General features: G+C 57.6%; 1 protein-coding gene and 1 long non-coding RNA gene across 3 annotated transcripts; one reads left to right on the top strand and one right to left on the bottom strand.

Annotated features, from left to right (window-relative positions):
• Positions 1 to 3,105: 3,105 nt before the first annotated feature.
• LOC132597670 (uncharacterized) lies at positions 3,106 to 7,268 on the bottom strand. Its single transcript, XR_009564868.2, has 3 exons — positions 7,195 to 7,268; positions 3,479 to 3,543; positions 3,106 to 3,337 (listed from the first exon to the last, which is right to left on the bottom strand). It is a non-coding gene; the product is annotated as an uncharacterized lncRNA (long non-coding RNA).
• A 79-nt stretch (positions 7,269 to 7,347) lies between these two features.
• UNC93B1 (unc-93 homolog B1, TLR signaling regulator) lies at positions 7,348 to 17,907 on the top strand. 2 transcript variants are annotated; one of them, XM_030833325.2, is made up of 11 exons: positions 7,348 to 7,527; positions 7,698 to 7,839; positions 8,422 to 8,575; positions 10,897 to 11,058; positions 11,262 to 11,394; positions 11,743 to 11,836; positions 12,392 to 12,516; positions 13,028 to 13,210; positions 14,099 to 14,372; positions 16,198 to 16,316; positions 17,158 to 17,907. In XM_030833325.2, exons 1-11 carry the CDS (start codon positions 7,432 to 7,434, stop codon positions 17,479 to 17,481), a joined length of 1,806 nt encoding a protein of 601 aa, XP_030689185.1. In that variant the 5' UTR covers positions 7,348 to 7,431; the 3' UTR covers positions 17,482 to 17,907. The 2 variants fall into 2 exon arrangements, with proteins under 2 accessions (XP_030689185.1, XP_060158837.1); XM_060302854.1 differs by having other exon boundaries at positions 7,354 to 7,527; positions 8,433 to 8,575.
• The last annotated feature ends 2,338 nt before the right edge of the window (positions 17,908 to 20,245 follow it).

Here is a 20,245-nt window from a genome sequence, read left to right on the forward strand (position 1 = left end):
TGAGGGGGCACTGCCCCTTGGGGAGGAACAGGGACCGGCCCTCTCCCCTTTCTGGTTTGGATGCCTCTTTGATCCTCAGAGCTCCAAGAGCAGAACTTCCCTGGTGGCGCAGTGGTTAAGAATCTGCCTTGCAATGCAGGGGACGAGGGTTCGATCCCCAGTCGGGGAACTAAGATCCCACACGCCGTGGGGCAACAAAGCCCACGCGCCACAACTAGAGAGAAGCCCGTGCACCGCAATCAAGAACCGACGCAGCCAAATTAATTAATTTTAAAAAAAACAAACAAAAAGCAGCTCCAAGGGCTCCGTGGTTCCTAGGGGTGACATCCTTGTCGCAGGGAGCTCGAGATAAATGGGGGACGTTGCGTGGGGTACCACTAAGAGCCACTCTTAGAACCAGCTGCGGCGGGTGGCAGGCTGTGCCGAGGTCCCGGGTCAGCCGGTGGGGCGGGTGCTGGGGGGAGCACCGAGGTTGGAGGGGACACATCTGCCCAGCCAGGCGCTGCTCTTCTGCAACTCCTCTGGGTTTCAGTTTGGAGAACGGGATGAAAAGACCCTCATGAGTGTCGCTGTTGGCCTCCCTCTCCGGGCAGAGGTCGGGGAGGACGAGCTGGTCATGGGCTAAGGCATCATTCCTTCATTCCTTCATTCATCATTCCCTCCCTCACCTGGTGAGCCTGGCTCACAGAGCCTCAGACCTGCCCAAGAGCACCTCACCACCGTCACCTGCGACAGATTCAAACCTGGCTCCGCAGCCCACCTGCTGGGTGACCTCGAGCAAGTTAGGCCCCTCTCTGGGCCTCCGTTTCCTCCCCCCAAAATGGGATTGATTCGACCTGCCTCACAGGGCTGCAGTGAGGGCGAAATCAGAGCACATCTGGAATGCACCTGGTATACAGTAGGTGCTCAATAGGTGTGAAGGCTTTTCTGTCCCTTTCCCCACCTTCCTAAGGGAGTGGCCACCCCAGGCCTTGTCCTGGGGCCCCGCCCCCGCTTCCTTCCCCCTCCCAGCCTTGAAGGCAGGACCACCTGGCTCCCCCCAGCAGCCACCCACAGAGGCCAGTGTGACCCTGGGGTGCAGTCAGAGGCCACTGGGGTGCAGTGCCTGGACACACTCAGCACTCACCCATGTGCTCACTTAGCAAAGCTTTACTAAGCACCTACTGTGTGCTAAGCCCTGCGCCAAGCACTTGACACAAATTCTCAGATGTTATGGTCTGAGCTTTACAGATGAAACAACAGGCTCAGAGAGGGACAGTGGCCGGGCTGGGGCCACACAGGAGAGGGACAGGTGGGGATTCTAACCCAGCCAGCCCCAAGTCCCCAGCCCGCAGCGTCTCCAGGGTACCCCGAACTCTTGCTTAGGAGCTGGGGGGTGGTTACCCCCACTCCCAGGAGTCTCAGCCGAAAGCAGCATCTCTCCTGGACACTTGCTGTGCCAGGAGCTGGGCAGGGTCTTTGGCACATCCCAGCTCAGGGACCTCCCGACAGCTTGTGACAATCATCAACCCCATGGTTTTTAGTTTAAAAAATGGTAAAGATTAGGGCTTCCCTGGTGGCGCAGTGGTTAAGAATCCGCCTGCCAATGCAGGCGACACAGGTTCGAGCCCTGGTCCAGGAAGATCCCACATGCCGTGGAGCAACTAAGCCCGTGAGCCACGGCTACTGAGCCTGCGCTCTAGAGCCTGCGAGCCACAACTACTGAGCCCATGTGCCTAGAGCCTGTGCTCCACAACAAGAGAAGCCAGCACAATGAGAAGTCCGCGCACCGCAACAAAGGGTAGCCCCCGCTCGCTGCAACTAGAGAAAGCCCGCGTGCAGCAACGAAGACCCAATGCAGCCAAAAAAAAAATAAACTAAATACATTTATAAAAAACACAAATGGTAAAGATTTGCCTCAATGCCAGGGAAGTGGAGTTAGATGAATCAGCAGTGGACCCTGCCTGCTACTTTGGATGCAGGGTGACACCCTCCGGGTGTCATCCGGGTGACACCCGGAGCTGTCTCAGGGTGTTCGAACCGGGAGCCATATGTATCTCTCCTGCTTGTTTCTCTACGAGGAGCATCTATTATTTTTATAGTGAGAACAAAAATAGAACCTAGTATAGAGAAAACCATTAGACAACAGTGAGGGTAGATGTGACAGGGAGTGCTTGAGGTCTGGATGGGGTGGGAGGGGCCGCTGACCTTGCTCTGTTCTCTGCCCTGCAGGTCACATGGGCTGTGTTTATCTGGGTCCCCTCTAGGACAGCCTCATAGGAAGTCTCAAGGCTCCCTGACAGCAGCTTCTTAAGCCATGCAAAAATTCTTTCTGGAAACAAGGGGATTTATAAGTCAGGGTTTAGTGAACAGAAACCAACCTAGGTCTTTTGAGTAGAGAAGATCTAGTACAGGGAATTGGGTTGGTGAGGGAGCCTGGAAAGGTCAAAGGGAGGAAGTGGTGTCACCAGACCCCAGAGGGTCAAGGTCAGCCAGGGAAAGCTAGACCATGGTAGGACTGCTCTGTGGACACTGGGACCCTGGAGGAGTCAAGCCACTGTCCACATGCTCCCCCATCCCCACCCTAGTTATGCCCTGGCTCTCACCTCCTCCCAAACCCAGAACCTCCCACTGGCCGAGCCTAACCAGGGAGCCTGTTGCACAAGTATTTGTCTCTCCAGGAGCAGTTTGCCAGTCACATCTGAACCCCAGTCTGGACTGATCCGGAGATATTTTCTTGGTAATTGACAGAGTTCCTGAGCGTCAGCGGATTCTAGGAGCCCAGAGCCTGAAACAACCTGCTTCTCAAATTCATCCAGGGTCTCTGTGTCAAAAGCTAACAAGACCGAAATTACTCCTCACTCAGCTTGGGACATTTGAATTTGCATTCTTCATGTCAGTGTTTTTAAAAATTAATCGATATTTAAAATTTAGATGTAAATATATTTCCTTTTCGCTTTTAATAAGATTAGGACAGTGTCATTAACCACTGGGTGCCGTAATGGCAGGTGTGGAAACAAGCTACCAGGACCCCACCCCCGCCTCCGCCACAAATGTTCTAAAATGAGTTGATTTTAATAATGCAATTCAAAATTAAAAGTTACCAACATCACAGAAGGAGTCCACATGTAACAAGGACTCCAAGGACTTAATTAAATCATTTTAGGGCCCTAAATGGTACAGTAACCTCTGTTTTAGGCATGGACCAAGACCCCACAGAAAGCAAGCAATATTGCAGAAAGCCAACACCTAAGAAGTAGCTGCCAGAGACTTCCCTGGCCGTCCAGTGGTTGACTCCGAGCTTCCACTGCAGGGGGCGCGAGTTTGATCCCTGGTCAGGGAACTAAGATCCCACATGCTGTAGCGGCGGCCAAAAAAAAAAAAGGAAAAGAAAAAAGAAGTAGCTGTCAGTGGGGCTCAGCACAGGGGAGGCCAGGAGGATCCACTGGTATAGGCAGACCACCCACTTCCTGGAGCAGTGTCTCTGCTCCCCTCCTACCTTCTCTTTGCTTTCTGGCTGGTTCATAAAACACACTCCACTTGATTTCGTCTTGGGGGTCCCTCCTGGTGGGAGATAAACAGCCTGTGAGTTCTGGGTCTGCCCAAGGCATCTGCTGTTCAGTAAGCCTTGCCCCCCTTCCCCATGAGCACACAAGCCCGCCCAGGAGGCCTTTACCCTTTCTTCGACGACGCACACCCGCTCTGGGTAAATACTGGGCCACCTGAAAACCTCAAAATGCTGGACGGGGGGCTCTCGGGCGAAGGGAGCTTCAGGTGGCTGCATCTGGGAGCTTCCTGACCCCTTCAGAGGTCACGCCATCTTCCCTTTGCCCCTTTATAGGACTTTTGTGGGCTTGCCCTCTTTCCAACATAGGGACAACTAAAAATCTTCCCTGTCCTCTCTCTCTCTAAGAGCCATTGGGCCTGGGACACTGCCCCTCTCTTTCCTTGGGTGCAATAAAAGAAATGCTCACATATTGATGTCTGGGGAAGTCATGCTGGCTTATCCGTGAGTTAACTTGAACTTGATGCTAACTGGAACAGTCTGTTTGTGGCCTTCCAAGCATACATTGTACATCTGCTTTAACCATTAAAGAAAAGGGCGCACTGACCAGAAGCAAAGAATGTCCATGTTAAAATAAAGATGAGGGCTTCCCTGGTGGCGCAGTTGTTGGGGGTCCGCCTGCCGATGCGGGGGCCGCGGGTTCGTGCCCCGGTCCGGGAGGATCCCACATGCCGCGGAGCGGCTGGGCCCGTGAGCCGTGGCCGCTGAGCCTGCGCGTCCGGAGCCTGTGCTCCGCGATGGGAGGGGCCGCGGCAGTGGGAGGCCCGCGTACCGCAAAAAAAAAACCAAAACAAAACAAAAGGGAAAAATAAAGATGAAATGCGTCCCTTCCAGGGACGCCAATGCTGGTGCTCCTTTGATAATAAGACTTCTTTCTCAAGTGCCAAGGCCATACTGACTCTCTGTGTACGTACTGATCTGTTTTTTTGAAACCATGAAGGAATGTCTCCCTGACTTGTTGGATGTTCTTTGTTCTGACAAGGCATAAAACTGTGCTGAAAACCACGCTTCTCCAGAGCAGTTCCTCGGAGTTATCTGAGAGGCTGTCTTCTGGGCTATAGCCCTCAGTTTGGCTCAAATAAAACTCTTTTCTATTCCCATTACAGATTGTTTATTGATTATTTTTTCATTGACAGGTGTCACACTCCCCTCTCTTGCCCCTAAAGGTCTCCTCTGGCCTCTAAGATGCTTCTCTTCCTCCTGGCCCCTAGGCTGGCCCCCTCCATCCTGTTTTCAGTGTGCAGAAGCCTTTTTCACCTACTCCTGTTTTGCAAGGGAGGAAATATTGGGGTGAGGGAAGATGAGGTGAGGGGGCTTCCCACACTAACGCCCAGACAAGACCGGGCACCCTGGGGACCCCGCTGCATGGCAAGCGGGCCCTTCCCCCACCCTTCCTCCCTGGCTCATCCCAGGTTCTCCGTTCTCCGTCCAAGGAGCTGGAGGAGCCAGGTGCACTTGGCTGAGGGATTTCGTTCCATGACTGCTGCAGGTGCAGAAGGTGGCAGACAGGGAGGTCATTTCCAGATCACAGATGCCAGTCTCCACCCAGGCCCAGGGGCCCCCTTTCTGATACGGTTTCAGGAGGGTGCCCTCTTAGGAGGGGCCAGGGCTCCTCCCTGGTATCCTCCTCACCCACCCTCTGTGGTCACACCGGCCACCTCGGACAGCTACCTTCCCCTCCGGCCTGGTCTCCCACCGGCCCGCTCAGTTCTACAGGACTGCATCCTCCTGGGGGTGGCAAAGTCCACTGCCTGCATGTGCCCCAAGCCCCATGACCTCCTGGACCTCATCATCCTTCCCCACCCCGTGCCATGGCCATACCCTGGACTTTGTCATCTCCCAAGGTAATGAGCCCTGCGTCCACTCTCTGACCACAGCCCCCCCAGTGCCCACTGCATCCCTGCTCTCCCGCCTCCTCCTTGCCTCTGGACCACCTTGGGCCCCGCCCTCTCTCTTGCTCCTTCCCTGTCTCCCACTGCCAGGTCCTGGCTGCCTGACTCCGCCTGTCTGCTTTACTCACATCTGCACCTGGGCACGGTCTGGAGAAAGTTCCACCACCTTGCAGCCAGGAGCCTCTGTAAATTCACACCCTCCACACGGCCAGCTCTCCACCTTCCCAGCAGCCCTTCTGGGGTGGGTATTTGTCATCCATTTACCCGCCCCGGGAAGGACCCCTCCTGGAAGGAGCAGGGGAAGGGGCTCTCCAACCGGAAGGAACAGCTTGTGCATTGTTCAGAGTGGGGGGGGAAGGAGGGGAACTGGGTCATTTTAAAAAATTAATTAATTAATTTTCGGCTGCATTGGGTCTTGGTTGCTGCACGCGGGCTTCTCATTGCAGTGGCTTCTCGTGTTGCAGAGCACAGGCTCTAGGCGCGTGGGCTCAGTAGTTGCAGCATGCGGGCTCAGTAGTTGTGGCACACGGATTTCAGTAGTTGTGGCGTGTGGGCTTAGTTGCTCCGCGGCATGTGGGATCTTCCTGGACCAGGGCTCAAACCTGTGTCCCCTGCATTGGCAGGCGGATTCTTAACCACTGTGCCACCAGAGAAGCCCCCTCTACACATCTTTAAATCGGTTTTTGTTGTTGTTGTTATTGAGTTGTATGAATTCCTTTATGTATTTTGGATATTAACCCCTTATTAGAGGCATAGTTTGTAAACATTCTCCCACATTCCATCGGTTGCCTTTTTATTTTAATTATTTCTTTTGCAGTGTAGACATTTTAAGTTTGATGTAGTCCCACTTGTTTTTTCTTTTGTTTTTCATGCTTTTGATGTCGTGTCCGAGAAATCATTACCAAGACCCATGTTGAGGAGCTACTGTTTTCTTCTAGGAGTTTTAGGTTATGGGGTCTTATGTGTCTTTGATCCATTTGAAGTTAATTTCTGTGCATACTGTGCGACAGAGGTCCCATTTCATTCTGGGCATGTGGTTATCCAGTTTTCCCGACACCATTTGTTGAGGAGACTATCCTGAAACCAATATTTTTAAAAGCTTCCCAGAGTACTTCTAACCAGGCTGACACCCAGAGCTGTGGAGTGTCAGCTCGAGCAAAGCAGAAATTTCATGGGCTCTCACTGCAGCCCCAGACCCAGGGCCCAGTCAGGCAGGGGCAGGAGGCTCTGGTCCCTGCTACAGGGTGGTGTGTGTGGGGGGGGGGGTCGCCCCCCTGCAGTCCGGCAGCCCCCACAATCTCGGCCTCCCAGGGGCCCTGCCAGAGCTCCCACTTACGGGTGCCCAAAGGAAGCTCAGGGTGAGCGGGAGGTGGGCACGGACTGCCAAGTCCTGCGGCGGGAGCCCTCTCCCCCCCCACCCGCTATGAGGGCTCTTTGCTGACCTGCAAACAAACCAAATGGGTCAGGGATGACAGTGGTAGGGGTAGGGCTGGAGGTGGGGTAGGGATGACAGTGGTAGGGGTAGGGCTGGAGGTGGGGTAGGGATGACAGTGGTAGGGGTAGGGCTGGAGGTGGGGTAGGGATGACAGTGGTAGGGGTAAGGCTGAGGGGAGTTATTATGGGCCTGGCACTTTCCTAAGGTTTTGCATTAACTCAGTAATCCCGAAAGAGCCCTTGGAAGTCGTGCTGAGTATCCCTGATTTACAGGTGAGGAAATGAGGCACAGAGAAGTGAAGTTAATCCCCAAAGTTACAATACCGGGAAGTGGCAGAGCTGGGATTCCAACTCGCACCTCGCATTCCTGAGGCCGCGATGGACGCACGGGCGCTCCCCTACACACACGCACACGCACACGCACACGCGCTGGGCACGCCCCCAGCGGCGCCAGGCCCTCCCCTCGTGGAGGAGGTGGGCCCCGGGGCGGGGCGAGGCAGGTCCCGGCGCCCGGAGGAAGTAGGGGTTCGCTGCCGGACTAGTCCTCCGGCTGGTCCAGCCATGGAGGCGGAGCCGCCGCTCTATCCGGTGGCGGGGGCCGTGGGTGCGCAGGGCGATGAGGACCAACTCGGGGTCCCAGACGGGCCCGAGGCCCCGGTGAGCGGGGACGGGGAAGGCGTGGCGGCGCGGGGACCAGAAGGGCCGGGGTCTCCCCCGCGGGAGCGGGATGCGGCCCCAGGGCCACGGGGGGTGCCGGGGGCGGCCGGGGATGGACGCGGGGCTCCGGGGGTGCAGTGGCCGGGTTCGAGCGCCGTCGTGCCCCGCAGCTGGACGAGCTGGTGGGCGCGTACCCCAACTACAACGAGCAGGAGGAGGAGCGCCGCTACTACCGCCGCAAGCGGCTCGGCGTGCTCAAGAACGTGCTGGCGGCCAGCGCGGGCGGCATGCTCACCTACGGCGTCTACCTGGGTAGGCGGCCCGCCGCGCCCCGCGGGTTGGCGGGTTGGGCCTCTGGCCACGCCGTTCCGCCCCGGGCCAGGCGAGGTGGCACGGCCCGGCGGGTTCTGCGCTGGGACCCAAGTCTTTCCCCTTCCCCCCGCGCGCCCTCCCCAGACCTGAGGTTTCTCAGGGAAAGAGAAACCTTGGGGCCAGTCGGCTCCCTTCCTCTTTCACTTCTTCTGCGCCCTCACAGCTGCAGCTGCGGCCTCCGCAATGGGGGGACGGTGCAGTGTCCCCGGGGCCCAGCCACAGGCTTCGTGAGTGTGTGGGCGGGCCCTGGGCGCCCTGGGCAGGTCTGCTGCCTTCGGAATCAGGGGCGCTGAGGTCCAAGTGGCTAGCGGAGGGAGGGGGGGTGGGGGCGGGGCGGGGGTCTGGATTCAAGTCGCTGTCGTGGCCACTGGCAGGTAGGACTCTTGGCCCAGCCTGGGCTTCCCCTCTGTCCTCATAGGCGTTGGAGTCGGGGATCCCTTTGGTGCCAGGCTTGCGTTCCAGCCTCTGCTTGGTTGCCCCCAGAGCCAGGTCGCCCCCTCCATGCCTGCTCCCTGTACCCAGGCCTTCTGCAGATGCAGCTGATCCTGCACTACGATGAGACCTACCGGGAGGTGAAATACGGCAACATGGGGCTGCCTGACATCGACAGCAAGATGCTGATGGGCATCAATGTGACCCCCATCGTGGCCCTGCTCTACACACCTGTGCTCATCAGGTGCGACACTGCTGTCTCTATGAGGGCTGCCTCCCTGATCTTGAAGGGGTGCGAGGGCTGGTGGACATGGCGTCTCCAGCTGTCCTGGTGTTCTTGGGGGTGGGGTGGGGAGAGAACTTGCCTACCTGGAGGGGTGAGAGAGAAGGGGTGAAACCCAGGTTTGGGGAAGAAACAAGAGCTTTGCAACCAAGGCACCTTGGGTTTCAAGCAACAGAAATTCACTCAGGCTCCTTCCCTCAGATTGCCCGTACCCCATGTGGCATCATCTTCATGCCCTCCTTTATGGCCTGGAGCTACAATGACCTTTTGAGATCAGGGCTGTGGAGTTTCTGGAGAGAATCTGATCAGCCGGCAAAGCCCAGGAACGCACCGCGAGCCCAACCAGCTGTGGCAGTGTTGAGGGACATTTCTCACTGAAAAGGGTGTGGCTGGGCAGGCGCCCCAGGGGGTCTCCTCCATACTGGAGCCTTAGTGGCATCTGGTGCAGTACAAAAATGCCCTCCACAAGTATCCTACCGCCAGGCAGTAGATCTGTGCTCAGATGGGACCCAGAGATCAGTGGACACATTAGATGAGTTCCCCTGTCTTTCCGAAACAATAACAACCCCCTCACACTCTTTTATCACAATTGCACAAGCAACATTAGAATCGTAATTGAAATCAGAAAAAAGAAAACCCCTCCCAAGGCCTCCAGGCAATCAGCTGACTTTGTTTTCCCAGCGGCATGCATGGATAACGTTTCTGTCCTTGTCAACTGGAGTACGTGTATGGGCGTGCATGTGTGCATGTGCAGTGTCACTTTTGCTTTCTTTTCACTGCACACCTCTTGGCCTGCTTCACAGTGGGGACTTTCGTGATGTTAGCATCTTCTGCAGACGTGGGGGCACTGAACTGTGGCTCAGGGCTGGACGTTGCGGCTCCCTCTTCTGTTTTGCATGTTCCCTTTATGCTTCTGGCTGTTTCCTCATCTTAAAATTAAAGAAAGAAAGAGAGAGAGAAAGAAAGGGAGGGAGGGAGGAAGGAAGGAAGAAGGAAAGAAAGAAAGCCTCCTAGAATAAACTCTCAGAACCGCCCTTACTAGGTCAGAAGCGTATAAAAGGCTTTCTGGCTCTTGAAACCTAGCAGTATTATTAATGGCAAACTCATTTCATTTCCTATGTGCTGGGCGTTGTATAAGCGTATCGCATTCCCTACAACCAAGGTGGATGCTCTGATCTTAGACACGGGGAGACCAAGAGGTTGAACCCATCTCCACAGGCAGCAACTGGCAGATTGAAGGTCTGAACCCAGGCAGTGACTCCAAACCCCATGCTTGCCCCCCAACCCAAACTACCAGGCTGACTTTCCAAAGGGCTGTACTATCTGCATGACCTCTGGCTGTATGTATTCTTTTTAAAACCACAGCCTCACCAGCAATGAGTGCTAGTATTTTTACTTTTTGTGTTTCAAAATTTACAGTGCAGTTTGGGTGCCCTTCCCCAAATAGATCAGAGGAGGCTGCCTGTCAATTTATTATATGGCAAGATAAGGATAGTTAAAGAACCAGGACCCTGCAATAGAAGAGAAAGTAATTGTATCAGAAAACCAGAGTCATTGAGCTTTGAGCTTCCTGGAAACTCAGATAAAGAAAGGAAATAATGAGCACAAATATTCAAACAAACAGAACCGAAAACAAAACCAACCCAAAGACCGCAATGGTTATGTCTAGCCTGATCAGCCTCCAGTGCCCTGAATGGGCCCTTATCCTGTCCCTCGTCAACCTGCCTCTAACACGGTGCAACATTCTCCCAGAGCCAGTGAGGCCGTTGTTCTACAAGAAACTTCCCGACTGACCACAGTGGACTGAAAGGGCAAAGTGCAGAGGGGAAGGGGCGCCAGGGTTCCTCTCCCTGGTCCTCAGTCCCAGCTTGGGACAAGTCCCTCAGCTGTTCACCTGGGTCCTGTAGTCACTGCACGTGGGTGGAGAAGGGGGGCTGGCGAGTCAGCCCAGGACACAAATGAGGGTTGCATGTGCCCAAGGGCCACTGACTTATGACACCCTCTCCCCGCTTTATCTCCTCTATCCCTGCAGTGGCCGTGAGAGGCTCGAGGTTGGGGCAGAGCCCACATTACAGGTGTCTGGTTAGAGTGGCTCCCCTGAGGCCACCTGCAAGTCCATGTCTCTGAGACTTATCTTAGGACCCTCGACTCCAAGGCCAGGGGTCCCTCACCACCTCATACAGCCTCAGGAGCTGGGGCCTGGCGTTGTGGCCACGCTGCTTTCGGGCTGCAGCGGTCTGGATGTGCGCGTGGTGGCAGCATCCTCATCCTACTGCTCGCAGGTTTTTTGGCACCAAGTGGATGATGTTCCTGGCTGTGGGCATCTACGCCCTCTTTGTCTCCACCAACTACTGGGAGCGCTACTACACGCTTGTGCCCTCAGCCGTGGCGCTGGGCATGGCCATTGTGCCTCTTTGGGCCTCCATGGGCAACTACATCACCAGGTGAGCCTGGTGGGCAGCAGGGTGGGAAACTGGAGACCTGGCAGAGCCTCTCCTGTGTTGCCCACCTCGTCTTGGGGACCTTGGACCAGCCCCATCCGCCCTCTGGGCCTCAGTTTTCCTGTTCGTGAGACATTGGCTGGCCAGTCCATAAGCCTGGGTGCAGAGGTTGGGCTGGGGAGAGCCTTCTCTCCTTTGTGGTCCAGGATGGCCCAGAAATACTATGAGTACTCCCACTACAAAGAGCAGGACGAACAGGGCCCCCAGCAGCGCCCGCCTCGGGGCTCCCACGCACCCTACCTCCTGGCCTTCCAGGCCATCTTCTACAGCTTCTTCCACGTGAGTGCCGTGTGTGGGGACCCTGGGGGTGGGGTATTCCAGGTCCAGAATCACACATTGGAGCCCATTCCACAGTCTTGTCAGCCCTCTAATCCCACTGCCCTTTCTTGAGCCAACTCCTGTTTGCTTACCTCTGGTGACAGAGACCTCATTCCCTCCCTGTCTACAGCGCTGACCAGGAGGAAGTCTTCCTGCACTGGGCATCCCCCCCCAACCAGGCTGCCCCCCGAGAGGTGGGAGGGCTCCTGTTCCCCCAGGGCTGTGCCCAGACCCGCTCCCAGATTGTGCCTGTGCTCCTTGCCCGGTTCCATGCCCCAAGCCTGACCCAAGCTACCCTCCTGCCCACAGCTGAGCTTTGCCTGCGCCCAGCTGCCCATGATCTACTTCCTGAACCATTACCTGTATGACCTGAACCACACACTATACAAAGTGCAGAACTGCGGTTAGTGCTCATGGGGGTGGGGTCCCTAAGGTCTGCTCACCTCCCCCACTGAGTCACCCAGCAGACACTGGGCCCTCAAGGGAAGAAAGGATGCCCTCGCTCACAGGACTCAGGGCTGAGAGCCTGGTGTCCTACAGCTCTGATGACCAAGGCACAGGGCCTTGTCGTTAGGACATCTGATCCAGCTTGGGGTGGTGGTGAGGTGCATCAGGGAAGGCTGCCTGGAGGAGGTGCCATCTGGGCTGAGGCTGCCTGTGGGGTCTCTCAGGGCCAAGTATACCCTCAATGCAGGGCAAATGTATGGAGGTGGGAGGTGGACTGGCTCCCACGGCAGCCTCAGGGCAATAGGGCAGGAGGGAGGGGAGGTGCTTTCAGCCCCAGTGGCCCTCACCTCCAAAGTGCTTCCCAAAGGAACCCTGCCTTTGCCGGCAGGGTCCTTGCCCACCCCCTCTAACCCTCCCCTCCCCTGCCTGCTTTGCTGCATTTCTTTGTGGCCCAGCTGACAGTGTGCCCTGCTCCCTGCCTCACGATGCCCCCCACCCTCCTCTTTCTCAGGCACAAACAGCCAGGGCATCCTCACCGGCTTCAACAAGACGGTTCTGCGGACGCTACCGCGGAGCCGAAACCTCATCGTGGTGGAGAGCGTGCTCATGGCGGTGGCCTTCCTGGCCATGCTGCTGGTGCGGCCCGGGTTGGGGGTGTGACGGGGTCAGATCTGGGGACCGTGGCGGGGAGAGAGGAATGCGGGCTGGGCGCGCGGAGGGCGGGCCGGAGGCTTATTCTGAGTCCAGAGTTAGGGCTGAGTCCTGGGGAGGGGGCCTGAGCCGAGGAGCTGGGCTGGAGGCTCGGAGGTGTGGCTGGTGCCTGCGGACTGAGAGAGGAATTGGAATCCCAGAGGCCAGTAAGAGGGGGTCCAGGCCTGGTCCGGGGTCGAGCTGAAGACAGGGTCCTAGAGGATTGGCTGTGACACGGGCTGGATCTAGGGCCGAGGGTCAGAAGGTATGGCTCCAACCTGGGGGTGGGACCAGGAGGCAGAGCTAAGGCGTTGGGGGCGTGACTAGGTCGTGTCTTCGGGCTGGAGGCAGGGCTCGGAGGCTCATTTGTGGATTTGCCTGGGGGCGGGGCTGGGTCCCGGGGGCGGGGCCAGGATGCCCGGATGCCCGCCCCCCTCCCGCACCTTCTTGCCTGCAGGTGCTGGGCCTTTGCGGCGCGGCGTACCGGCCCACGGAGGAGATAGACCTGCGCAGCGTGGGCTGGGGCAACATTTTCCAGCTGCCCTTCAAGCACGTGCGCGACTTCCGCCTGCGCCACCTCGTGCCCTTCTTTATCTACAGCGGCTTCGAGGTGCTCTTTGCCTGCACTGGTCTCGCCCTGGTAAGGGCAGCCTGAAGAGCGTTGCCAGATAAAATTACACGACGTTCGTTAAATTTGAATCACAGAATAACAACGAATAAGTTTTGAATATATATGTATAAGTATGTACAAGTACAGTGGGCTCTCTGCATTCGCGGATCCGGAGGGCCCACTGTACTACCCCATTTTTTTTTTTTTTTTTTTTTTTTTTTTTTGCGGTACGCGGGCCTCTCACTGTTGTGGCCTCTCCTGTTGCGGAGCACAGGCTCCGGACGCGCAGGCTCAGCGGCCATGGCTCACGGGCCCAGCCGCTCCGCGGCATGTGGGATCCTCCCGGACCGGGGCACGAACCCGTGTCCCCCGCATTGGCAGGCGGACTCTCAACCGCTGCGCCACCAGGGAAGCCTGTACTACCCCATTTTATATAAGGGACTTGAGCATCCGCAAGTTTTAGTGTCCGTGAAGCGTCCTGGAACCAATCCCCCGCAGACACCAAGGGACAATTGTAGGCCCGGATATTCCCCTCCTCCTTTTCCCTCTCTCCCCCGATCCCGCCCCTACCTTGGGAAAGTTACTTTCACCTCTCTAAGCCTGTTTCCTCATCTGTGAAGTCTCTAATGGCCATGCTGACTTCCAGAGGAGTTGCACTGTTGAGATGGGATAAACAGCCATCAAGTGTTTGGCTCCGTGCGGGTTTCAGCCTTGGTGTCTGGGGACACTGTCCAAGCATTTTCTCACTGTCTGTCCCCGAGGAACCTTCCCACAAGCCTCGGAGGAAGCTGGCCCTGCGGTGGCCTAGAGAGGGCAGGACGTGGCCTGAAGTGAGACCTCGTGGGGAGGGCCAGAGCCTGGGCCTGACCTCCAACCCTCAAACTTCCTGACCTCCAACCCTCATCTCTGTTCCCCCAGGGCTATGGCGTGTGCTCGGTGGGGCTGGAACGCCTGGCGTACGTCCTCGTGGCTTATAGCCTGGGTGCCTCGGCCGCCTCGGCGCTGGGCCTGCTGGGGCTGTGGCTGCCGCGCCCGGCGCCTCTGGTGGCCGGGGCTGGGCTGCACCTGCTGCTCACTGTCAGCCTCTTTTTCTGGGCCCCCGCGCCCCGGGTCCTGCAACACATCGGGGTCCTCTATGCAGTAGCCGTGCTCTGGGGTGTGGGCAGTGCCCTCAACAAGACGGGGCTTAGCAGTGAGTATAGCCGTGGGCCCTGGATGGCTGGGCAGGGGACCCTGGGGCTTCCTCAGGGCGGTTGCGGGGAGCACAGACATCCCAGGGACAGACATGGGGTTGATGGGCACACTGGAGGGCTGTTATGGGGTCCCGTGCACTTGGTGGAGGTAGGTGGGGAATCCCTGTGTGCACTCTAGGGGTGGAAGGAAGTCCCGTGGACACTGCGGGGACAGATGAGGGCTGTGAACACCCTCGAGGCACGCCATGGACATCCTGTGGACCCCCAGGGTGGGCATGGGAGTCAGGGTGAGATCTTGTGGCTCCATGGGCTGGATATGGGGCTCTGTGGACCCCTCTTAGGGACAGTGCAAAAAAACACATTGGGGATGCCTCATTTCATACCAGGGGACAGGGCGCAGCCTGGCATAGTTTTCGTGACACTGGAAGCAGGTGTCAGGGTCTGTGCCCCAGGGAGCATGGGACGCAGCAGGTGGCCCTGTCCACACCCCAGGGGGAAAGTGCACATATGGCATTTTTATGGAGAGGAGCTGGAAGCAGGCTGTAAGATCCCAACAGCAACCTTCAGAGTAGCCGAGTCCAGGCCCCAAGTCTGGGCTGCTAGGGTGGAGGCACTGGGGCCTGGGGCCCTGCTTGCAGAAAGGAGGGGCTGGGACAGAGTTCATCTGTGTGATGCTCTGGGCCCACAGGTGAGCCCTTGCCAGTGACAGGCAGCTGGTACACATGGGTGCAGCCATTTGGGTCTCCCACATCGGCACCTGTTCTGATGGGCCGGTGCCGTTAGCAGTTTTGAGCATCACCCCTATATGGCATGGTGGAGGTCATGCCTGCTGCGGGCTGGGCAGGGGATGGTTCAGGCAACCCCAGCACCCAACATCCGAGAGAGAGAATCAGACACTATATCTGCCACAGGGGATGGAGCCCCACACCCTGGACCACACTGTCCTGGCTGTTTTGCCTCTGGACCTTGAGCCCATGATATGTCTGGACTTGGGCCAGATCCCAGCATCCTCTTCTGCCCAGCTCTGCTTACTCCCTCCTCTTATGCCCCACCCCCCGGGGGGGGGGCTCCGTGTCCCTTCACAGCACCCCCATGGGGTACAGTCGCACTGCAGGACCTCAGGATGGGAGTGTCAATGTCCTGAGTGGCTGCCGTGCAGGCTTTCTCCCATTAAAATCTCACAGCACAGCATATACGTGTCATCTCATTTCACAGATGAGAAAAGTGGCTCTGGGGAGTTCACTTACCCCGAGTCACCCACAGACCCAACATCTGAATCCACATCCCTGTGCCAACTCTCTCCACCTTTCAGTCCTGAGAGTGGAATCTGAGTCTCCTGATTCCCTGTCCAAGGCTCTTTCTGCCCCACCCAGGGGAGGATGCTTTGGGAAACACATTCCTCCCTCCCATCTTCAGGTTTGATTTGCAGAAAGCTTGTTGCTACAGCGATTTGCTCACCCTGAGCCCTGGGTGAGGAAAAACAGCCCCTGCAGGCCTGGCACTGCATGCCTGGGGTTCGGAAGAAGGCAGGATGTGACTGCTCACAGAACTTCCCACTTCTGAGGCCACAGATGGGTCCCAGAGCAGGCCCGTTGCATCCCAGCAGGGGGGCCCGCTGCTCCAGCCTCTGCTCAGCTCCCAGGCAGCGTGATAACCAGTGTGTACACTAGGGGGCCAGCCAGGACTGGTTTACAGCGGCTTTCTGGGTGCTCCTGCCAAGGGCTGGGACCAGCACAGGGCATCGGGGGTCACTAGTGGGAGAACAGCAGCTCTGGGCCCCAGCTGGCACCTCTCCCCTTTCTGCCCCGTCCTGCCCACCTGCAGCACTCCTGGGAATCCTGTACGAGGACAAGGAGAGGCAAGACTTCATCTTCACCATCTACCACTGGTGGCAGGCCATAGCCGTCTTCGCAGTCTACTTGGGCTCAAGCCTGCCCATGAAGGTGAGTGCCCCGCCCCCACTCGACCCCCTAGACAACAGAAACTTCCTGAGTGCCCGCCCTGGCCTCACAGCCCCTGAAGGGCACCACTGCCCCAGGCCAGGTCCTGGGCCAAGTCCACTGGGCGGCCCCACACCCATCACTGGCTTATTACTTACCGCGTCCCCTCCTGCAGGCCTCAGTTTACCCATTTCTGAAAGGATTCACAGTTTGCTCTCTACTTGTGGGCACATCCCAGCCGCCTTGTGGGTAGTTTGGTAACCTGTTCTCTAGACGTTGGGCTCTGAGATGGTTGCCGAGGGTCTGTCTCCCTTCTTGGCTCTCAGGGGTCCTCGTCCTCTGCTCTCACCTACTGGCGGGTCAGTTTAGCAGGTTCCGGCCAACTTTTTAAAAAATGGGATGGAATAGGGAATAGCAGGGAGTATGCCTGTGAATATGTGTGTACGTACTGAGTTATTTACAATGATTTCTGACTGCCTGTTACCGTCAAAACCTCTAAGAAGCATTACTTATGATCCCACATGTAAGGGACAGAGTAATCTAAGCTCTGGTAAGGGAGGGCCAGGCCTCCCTTCACATCTACCCTGTGAGGCAAAGGGATTACCATTACAGTTAGGGAAACCGAGGCCCTGATGGATAGGGTGACCATAAGGGACAGGGCTGGGCAGGAGGGTGCCCAGGAAGCATGGGTGGCGGGGCGGCTCCCAGGAGGAGGGAAGGACAGCAGAGGAGCTGCGGGGCTCAAGTCCCAGATGGGAGTGGGCTTATCGGGGCGAGGGGCTGGGCGGGGAGGGCGCAGGACTGAATGCCCGCGGGTCCGCCGCATCCCTCCCTGTGTGCCCAGGCTAAGCTGACGGTGCTGCTGGTGACGCTGGTGGCGGCCGCAGCCTCGTACCTGTGGATGGAGCAGAAGCTGCGGCGGGGCGTGGTCCCGCGCCAGCCCCGCATCCCGCGGCCCCAGCACAAGGTGCGCGGCTACCGCTACCTGGAGGAGGACAACTCTGACGAGAGCGACACAGAGGGCGAGTGCGGCGGCGGCCGGGGGGACTACGCGGAGGAGGAGGCGGGGCCCGTGGGGTCAGAGCCCGGCCCCAAACCAGCCGGTCTCTGCCGCCGGCCCTGCCCCTACGAACAGGCGCTGGGAGGCGATGGGCCCGAGGAGCAGTGAGGGGCCAAGCCTGATCGCCGGCCTCGGTTTAACGCGTCTCGGGTCAGGGCCTCTATGATTCAGCGCCAACTTCTGGAAAGACCCTTGGCCCACCCGGGGTTCAGGAACGGCCCTCCCAGAGCCCCGGGCGCTTGGGATCCTCCCCGCAGCCCCCTCCAAGGGAGGGTGGGGCCTTGAGACCTCTTGGCCAGGCCCAGAGTGCCTAGGGACTGCACAGCCGAAACCCTCTTCCGACCCCAGGGGCCGCTCTCCACGACCCCCTACCGGCCCCAGCCCCGGGGCTGGGACCCCGCCAGTCCCGTCCCAGCTCTCGGCTACAGGCCTGGGCCGTGTGCGTCGCCCGCTTTGCACATCCTATCCCCATGGTCCGCCAAGAGGTACGACTTTAAGAACATGAGCAATAAAGAGATTTGTGTATTGTCCTGATCCGGAAGTCTCCTGCTGTGGGAGGACATTGACCACCCGGGGTGTGTGCCTGGCTGACCCTGCCCATTGGGCGCTGTGGCCGTCTGCCTTGATCCGGGGGGTGGGGGGGTGAGGGGGCGGGGGGGGGGTCCCTTAAGCCCCGCCCACCAGACTGTCCTGGCTCCCGGAGGCACCACCCCTCCCCACACCAGCTGGCTTTTGCCAGTCGCACCCGATCAGCTCAGGACAAAGAAGCGCTCTGGGTGGTCTGTAGGGACCGCAGCGGAGTGTGATGGGGCTGCCAGTCCCTCGTCAGTCTAGAGGATGGGACGAAGCCCAGAAACCCAGGTCCCGCTGCCCCGTCCTCAAGCGTCCCCAGCCCTCATGCCCACCCCCATCCTTTTTTTTTTTTTTTATCCCTTGGGACGCTTCTGCCCACAGCTCCCCAAGGGACTCCTTTGGGGGCCAAGTCCACTTCTGAGGCGAGTGCAGGTCACCCCGTGTCCAGTGTGGGCCTGGGGCATAGATGTCTGAGCCCAGGTAAACTTGGCTACTGATGTCTCTGGGCTACAGCCTCAGCTGTGATGCCCGTGAGGGATGCAGAGGCTGGTGGGAGGGTCTGACCCCTACAGCCCGAGGGCGCCCCCCACCGTGGGGAGAGGGAACTAAGGTCCCACTGTGAAGAGCTTTGAACGGTGGGGTGAGGACAGGCAAGGGGAGAGTCCTGGATCCCTCAATTGCACCCCAGATCCGTACCACCAAAGCTGGGGGCCACACCATTCCTCACTCCTCACACACCCTCCACCCCTGGCTGACTGCCAGACCCTGGTCTACACCCACTTCAGCGTCAGGTCTCCTAGATTCTTCCACCTGTAAACGGCGGCCCCCTCTCTCCTCTGCCTCATACAGTCCTCTTGAGTTTGGTTCCAGCAGCCTCAGCGGGGGCCCCGGAGCCAGGCTCTGCGACCTCAGGCAGGGGGTCGGCCCATCTGAGCCACAGTTTCCTCCTCGGTAAAGTGTATCTGTGGTGGCACCAAGGTCCCCAGGCCCTGCAGGAAACTCACAAGGGCACAGAGGATATCAGAGCTTTTCTAAAATTTGGACGTCTTCCCACTCTGAGCAAATTAATAGGTTCAGGTGGTCCACAGTTTCACTGTTAGATCACACCACGATCCTTTCATGTCATGTCTTCAAGAAGCTGGGTTTCCTGTGCTTTGGGGATAAAAAGTGAAAATCACTGTGGAATAGGAAGTGAGGCCTGGGGTCTCCAGTCTGATTCCAAGGTTTGAGAAGCTGGCCCGGTGCACACGGCCAATTAGTAAGTCGTGGCGGTTATTAAAGAATGAAATAAACACAGTTTTTCTTTCTCTTGGTGTGTGTTACATTTTCTAAGCGACTACTAAGTTATTAGAGCCTAAGTACTTATTGGTTGGACCTAAAATAACTCACAAATAGAACAGTTAGATATTTCTTTTGGCCTAGGAGCACCATGAAAAAACTCCTGAGACACTGAGGGTTCCATGAACAGGGCAAGTTTGGCTCTTGTTAGCCCAGGGCTGGCTCAGAGTAACTTACAGTGAGTCCCTTGTTGGACCCCGTGCCTCCACCCCCCACCTTGTCCAGAGAACCGGCGGGATCCTTTTTGGACCCAGCCTAGGGAAGGTGATTAAACCTATGGTCTGTGATGCCTGGGAAGGGAACCCCCAGGGTCTGCTGCGAACCAACATGAACTAGATACCAAGTTGTTTTCGGCAGATTCGGGGGTCTTGCAGTCATGGGGGACCGTGAAGGCCATAGGTCTCCTCTCCCCAGCCTCCCTACCAGGTGGTCTCTAGACTCAGACAGATGAAGGGCTGAAAACTGCCTGCCTCATACACAGACTTTCAGTGACAAACAGACCAAGACTGGTCACGCGGTGTGACCAGCACTCTGTCCTTCCCGTTCCCCACCCGCCTCTGGCATGGAACGGAACTTCTCTGACGGCAGATGTGGCAACATTCTCCTGGCAGGATTCCAGCTAAATTCCGGTCAGAGATGGGCAACCAGATGCTTGGGCAATAGGCCTGTGAATGCAGGGCAGGGTGCCATTTGGAAGCGTGTGGGCCCCTGGGCATGCCGGGCAAGGTGGGGGAGGGGATGAGGATGGTTCTACAACTGGTCTCATTTCAGAGTCATTTCCGGTGATGAGCAAATGAAAGCGTGGCCCAGGCACACGGAGGGAGCGCGGCTTCCGATCACATGCCTCACACCAAGGTAAGTTCCCCATCAGAAGACTCCATACCTCCTCTCGCTGCTCCTGGCACACGGACAAGACCCACAGACAGACACACGTAACAGGCCACACCCATGACAAGCAACA

This window comes from Globicephala melas, chromosome 8, assembly GCF_963455315.2.
Source record: "Globicephala melas chromosome 8, mGloMel1.2, whole genome shotgun sequence".
NCBI classification, from domain to species: Eukaryota; Metazoa; Chordata; class Mammalia; order Artiodactyla; family Delphinidae; genus Globicephala; species Globicephala melas.

Coding starts and splice junctions, on each gene's coding strand:
- UNC93B1 (XM_030833325.2), top strand. CDS start 7,432: ATGGAGGCGGAGCCGCCGCTCTATCCGGTGGCGGGGGCCGTGGGTGCG. Junction 11,059..11,261: donor ATGGGCAACTACATCACCAG/GTGAGCCTGGTG, acceptor TTTGTGGTCCAG/GATGGCCCAGAAATACTATG. Junction 14,373..16,197: donor CAACAAGACGGGGCTTAGCA/GTGAGTATAGCC, acceptor GCCCACCTGCAG/CACTCCTGGGAATCCTGTAC.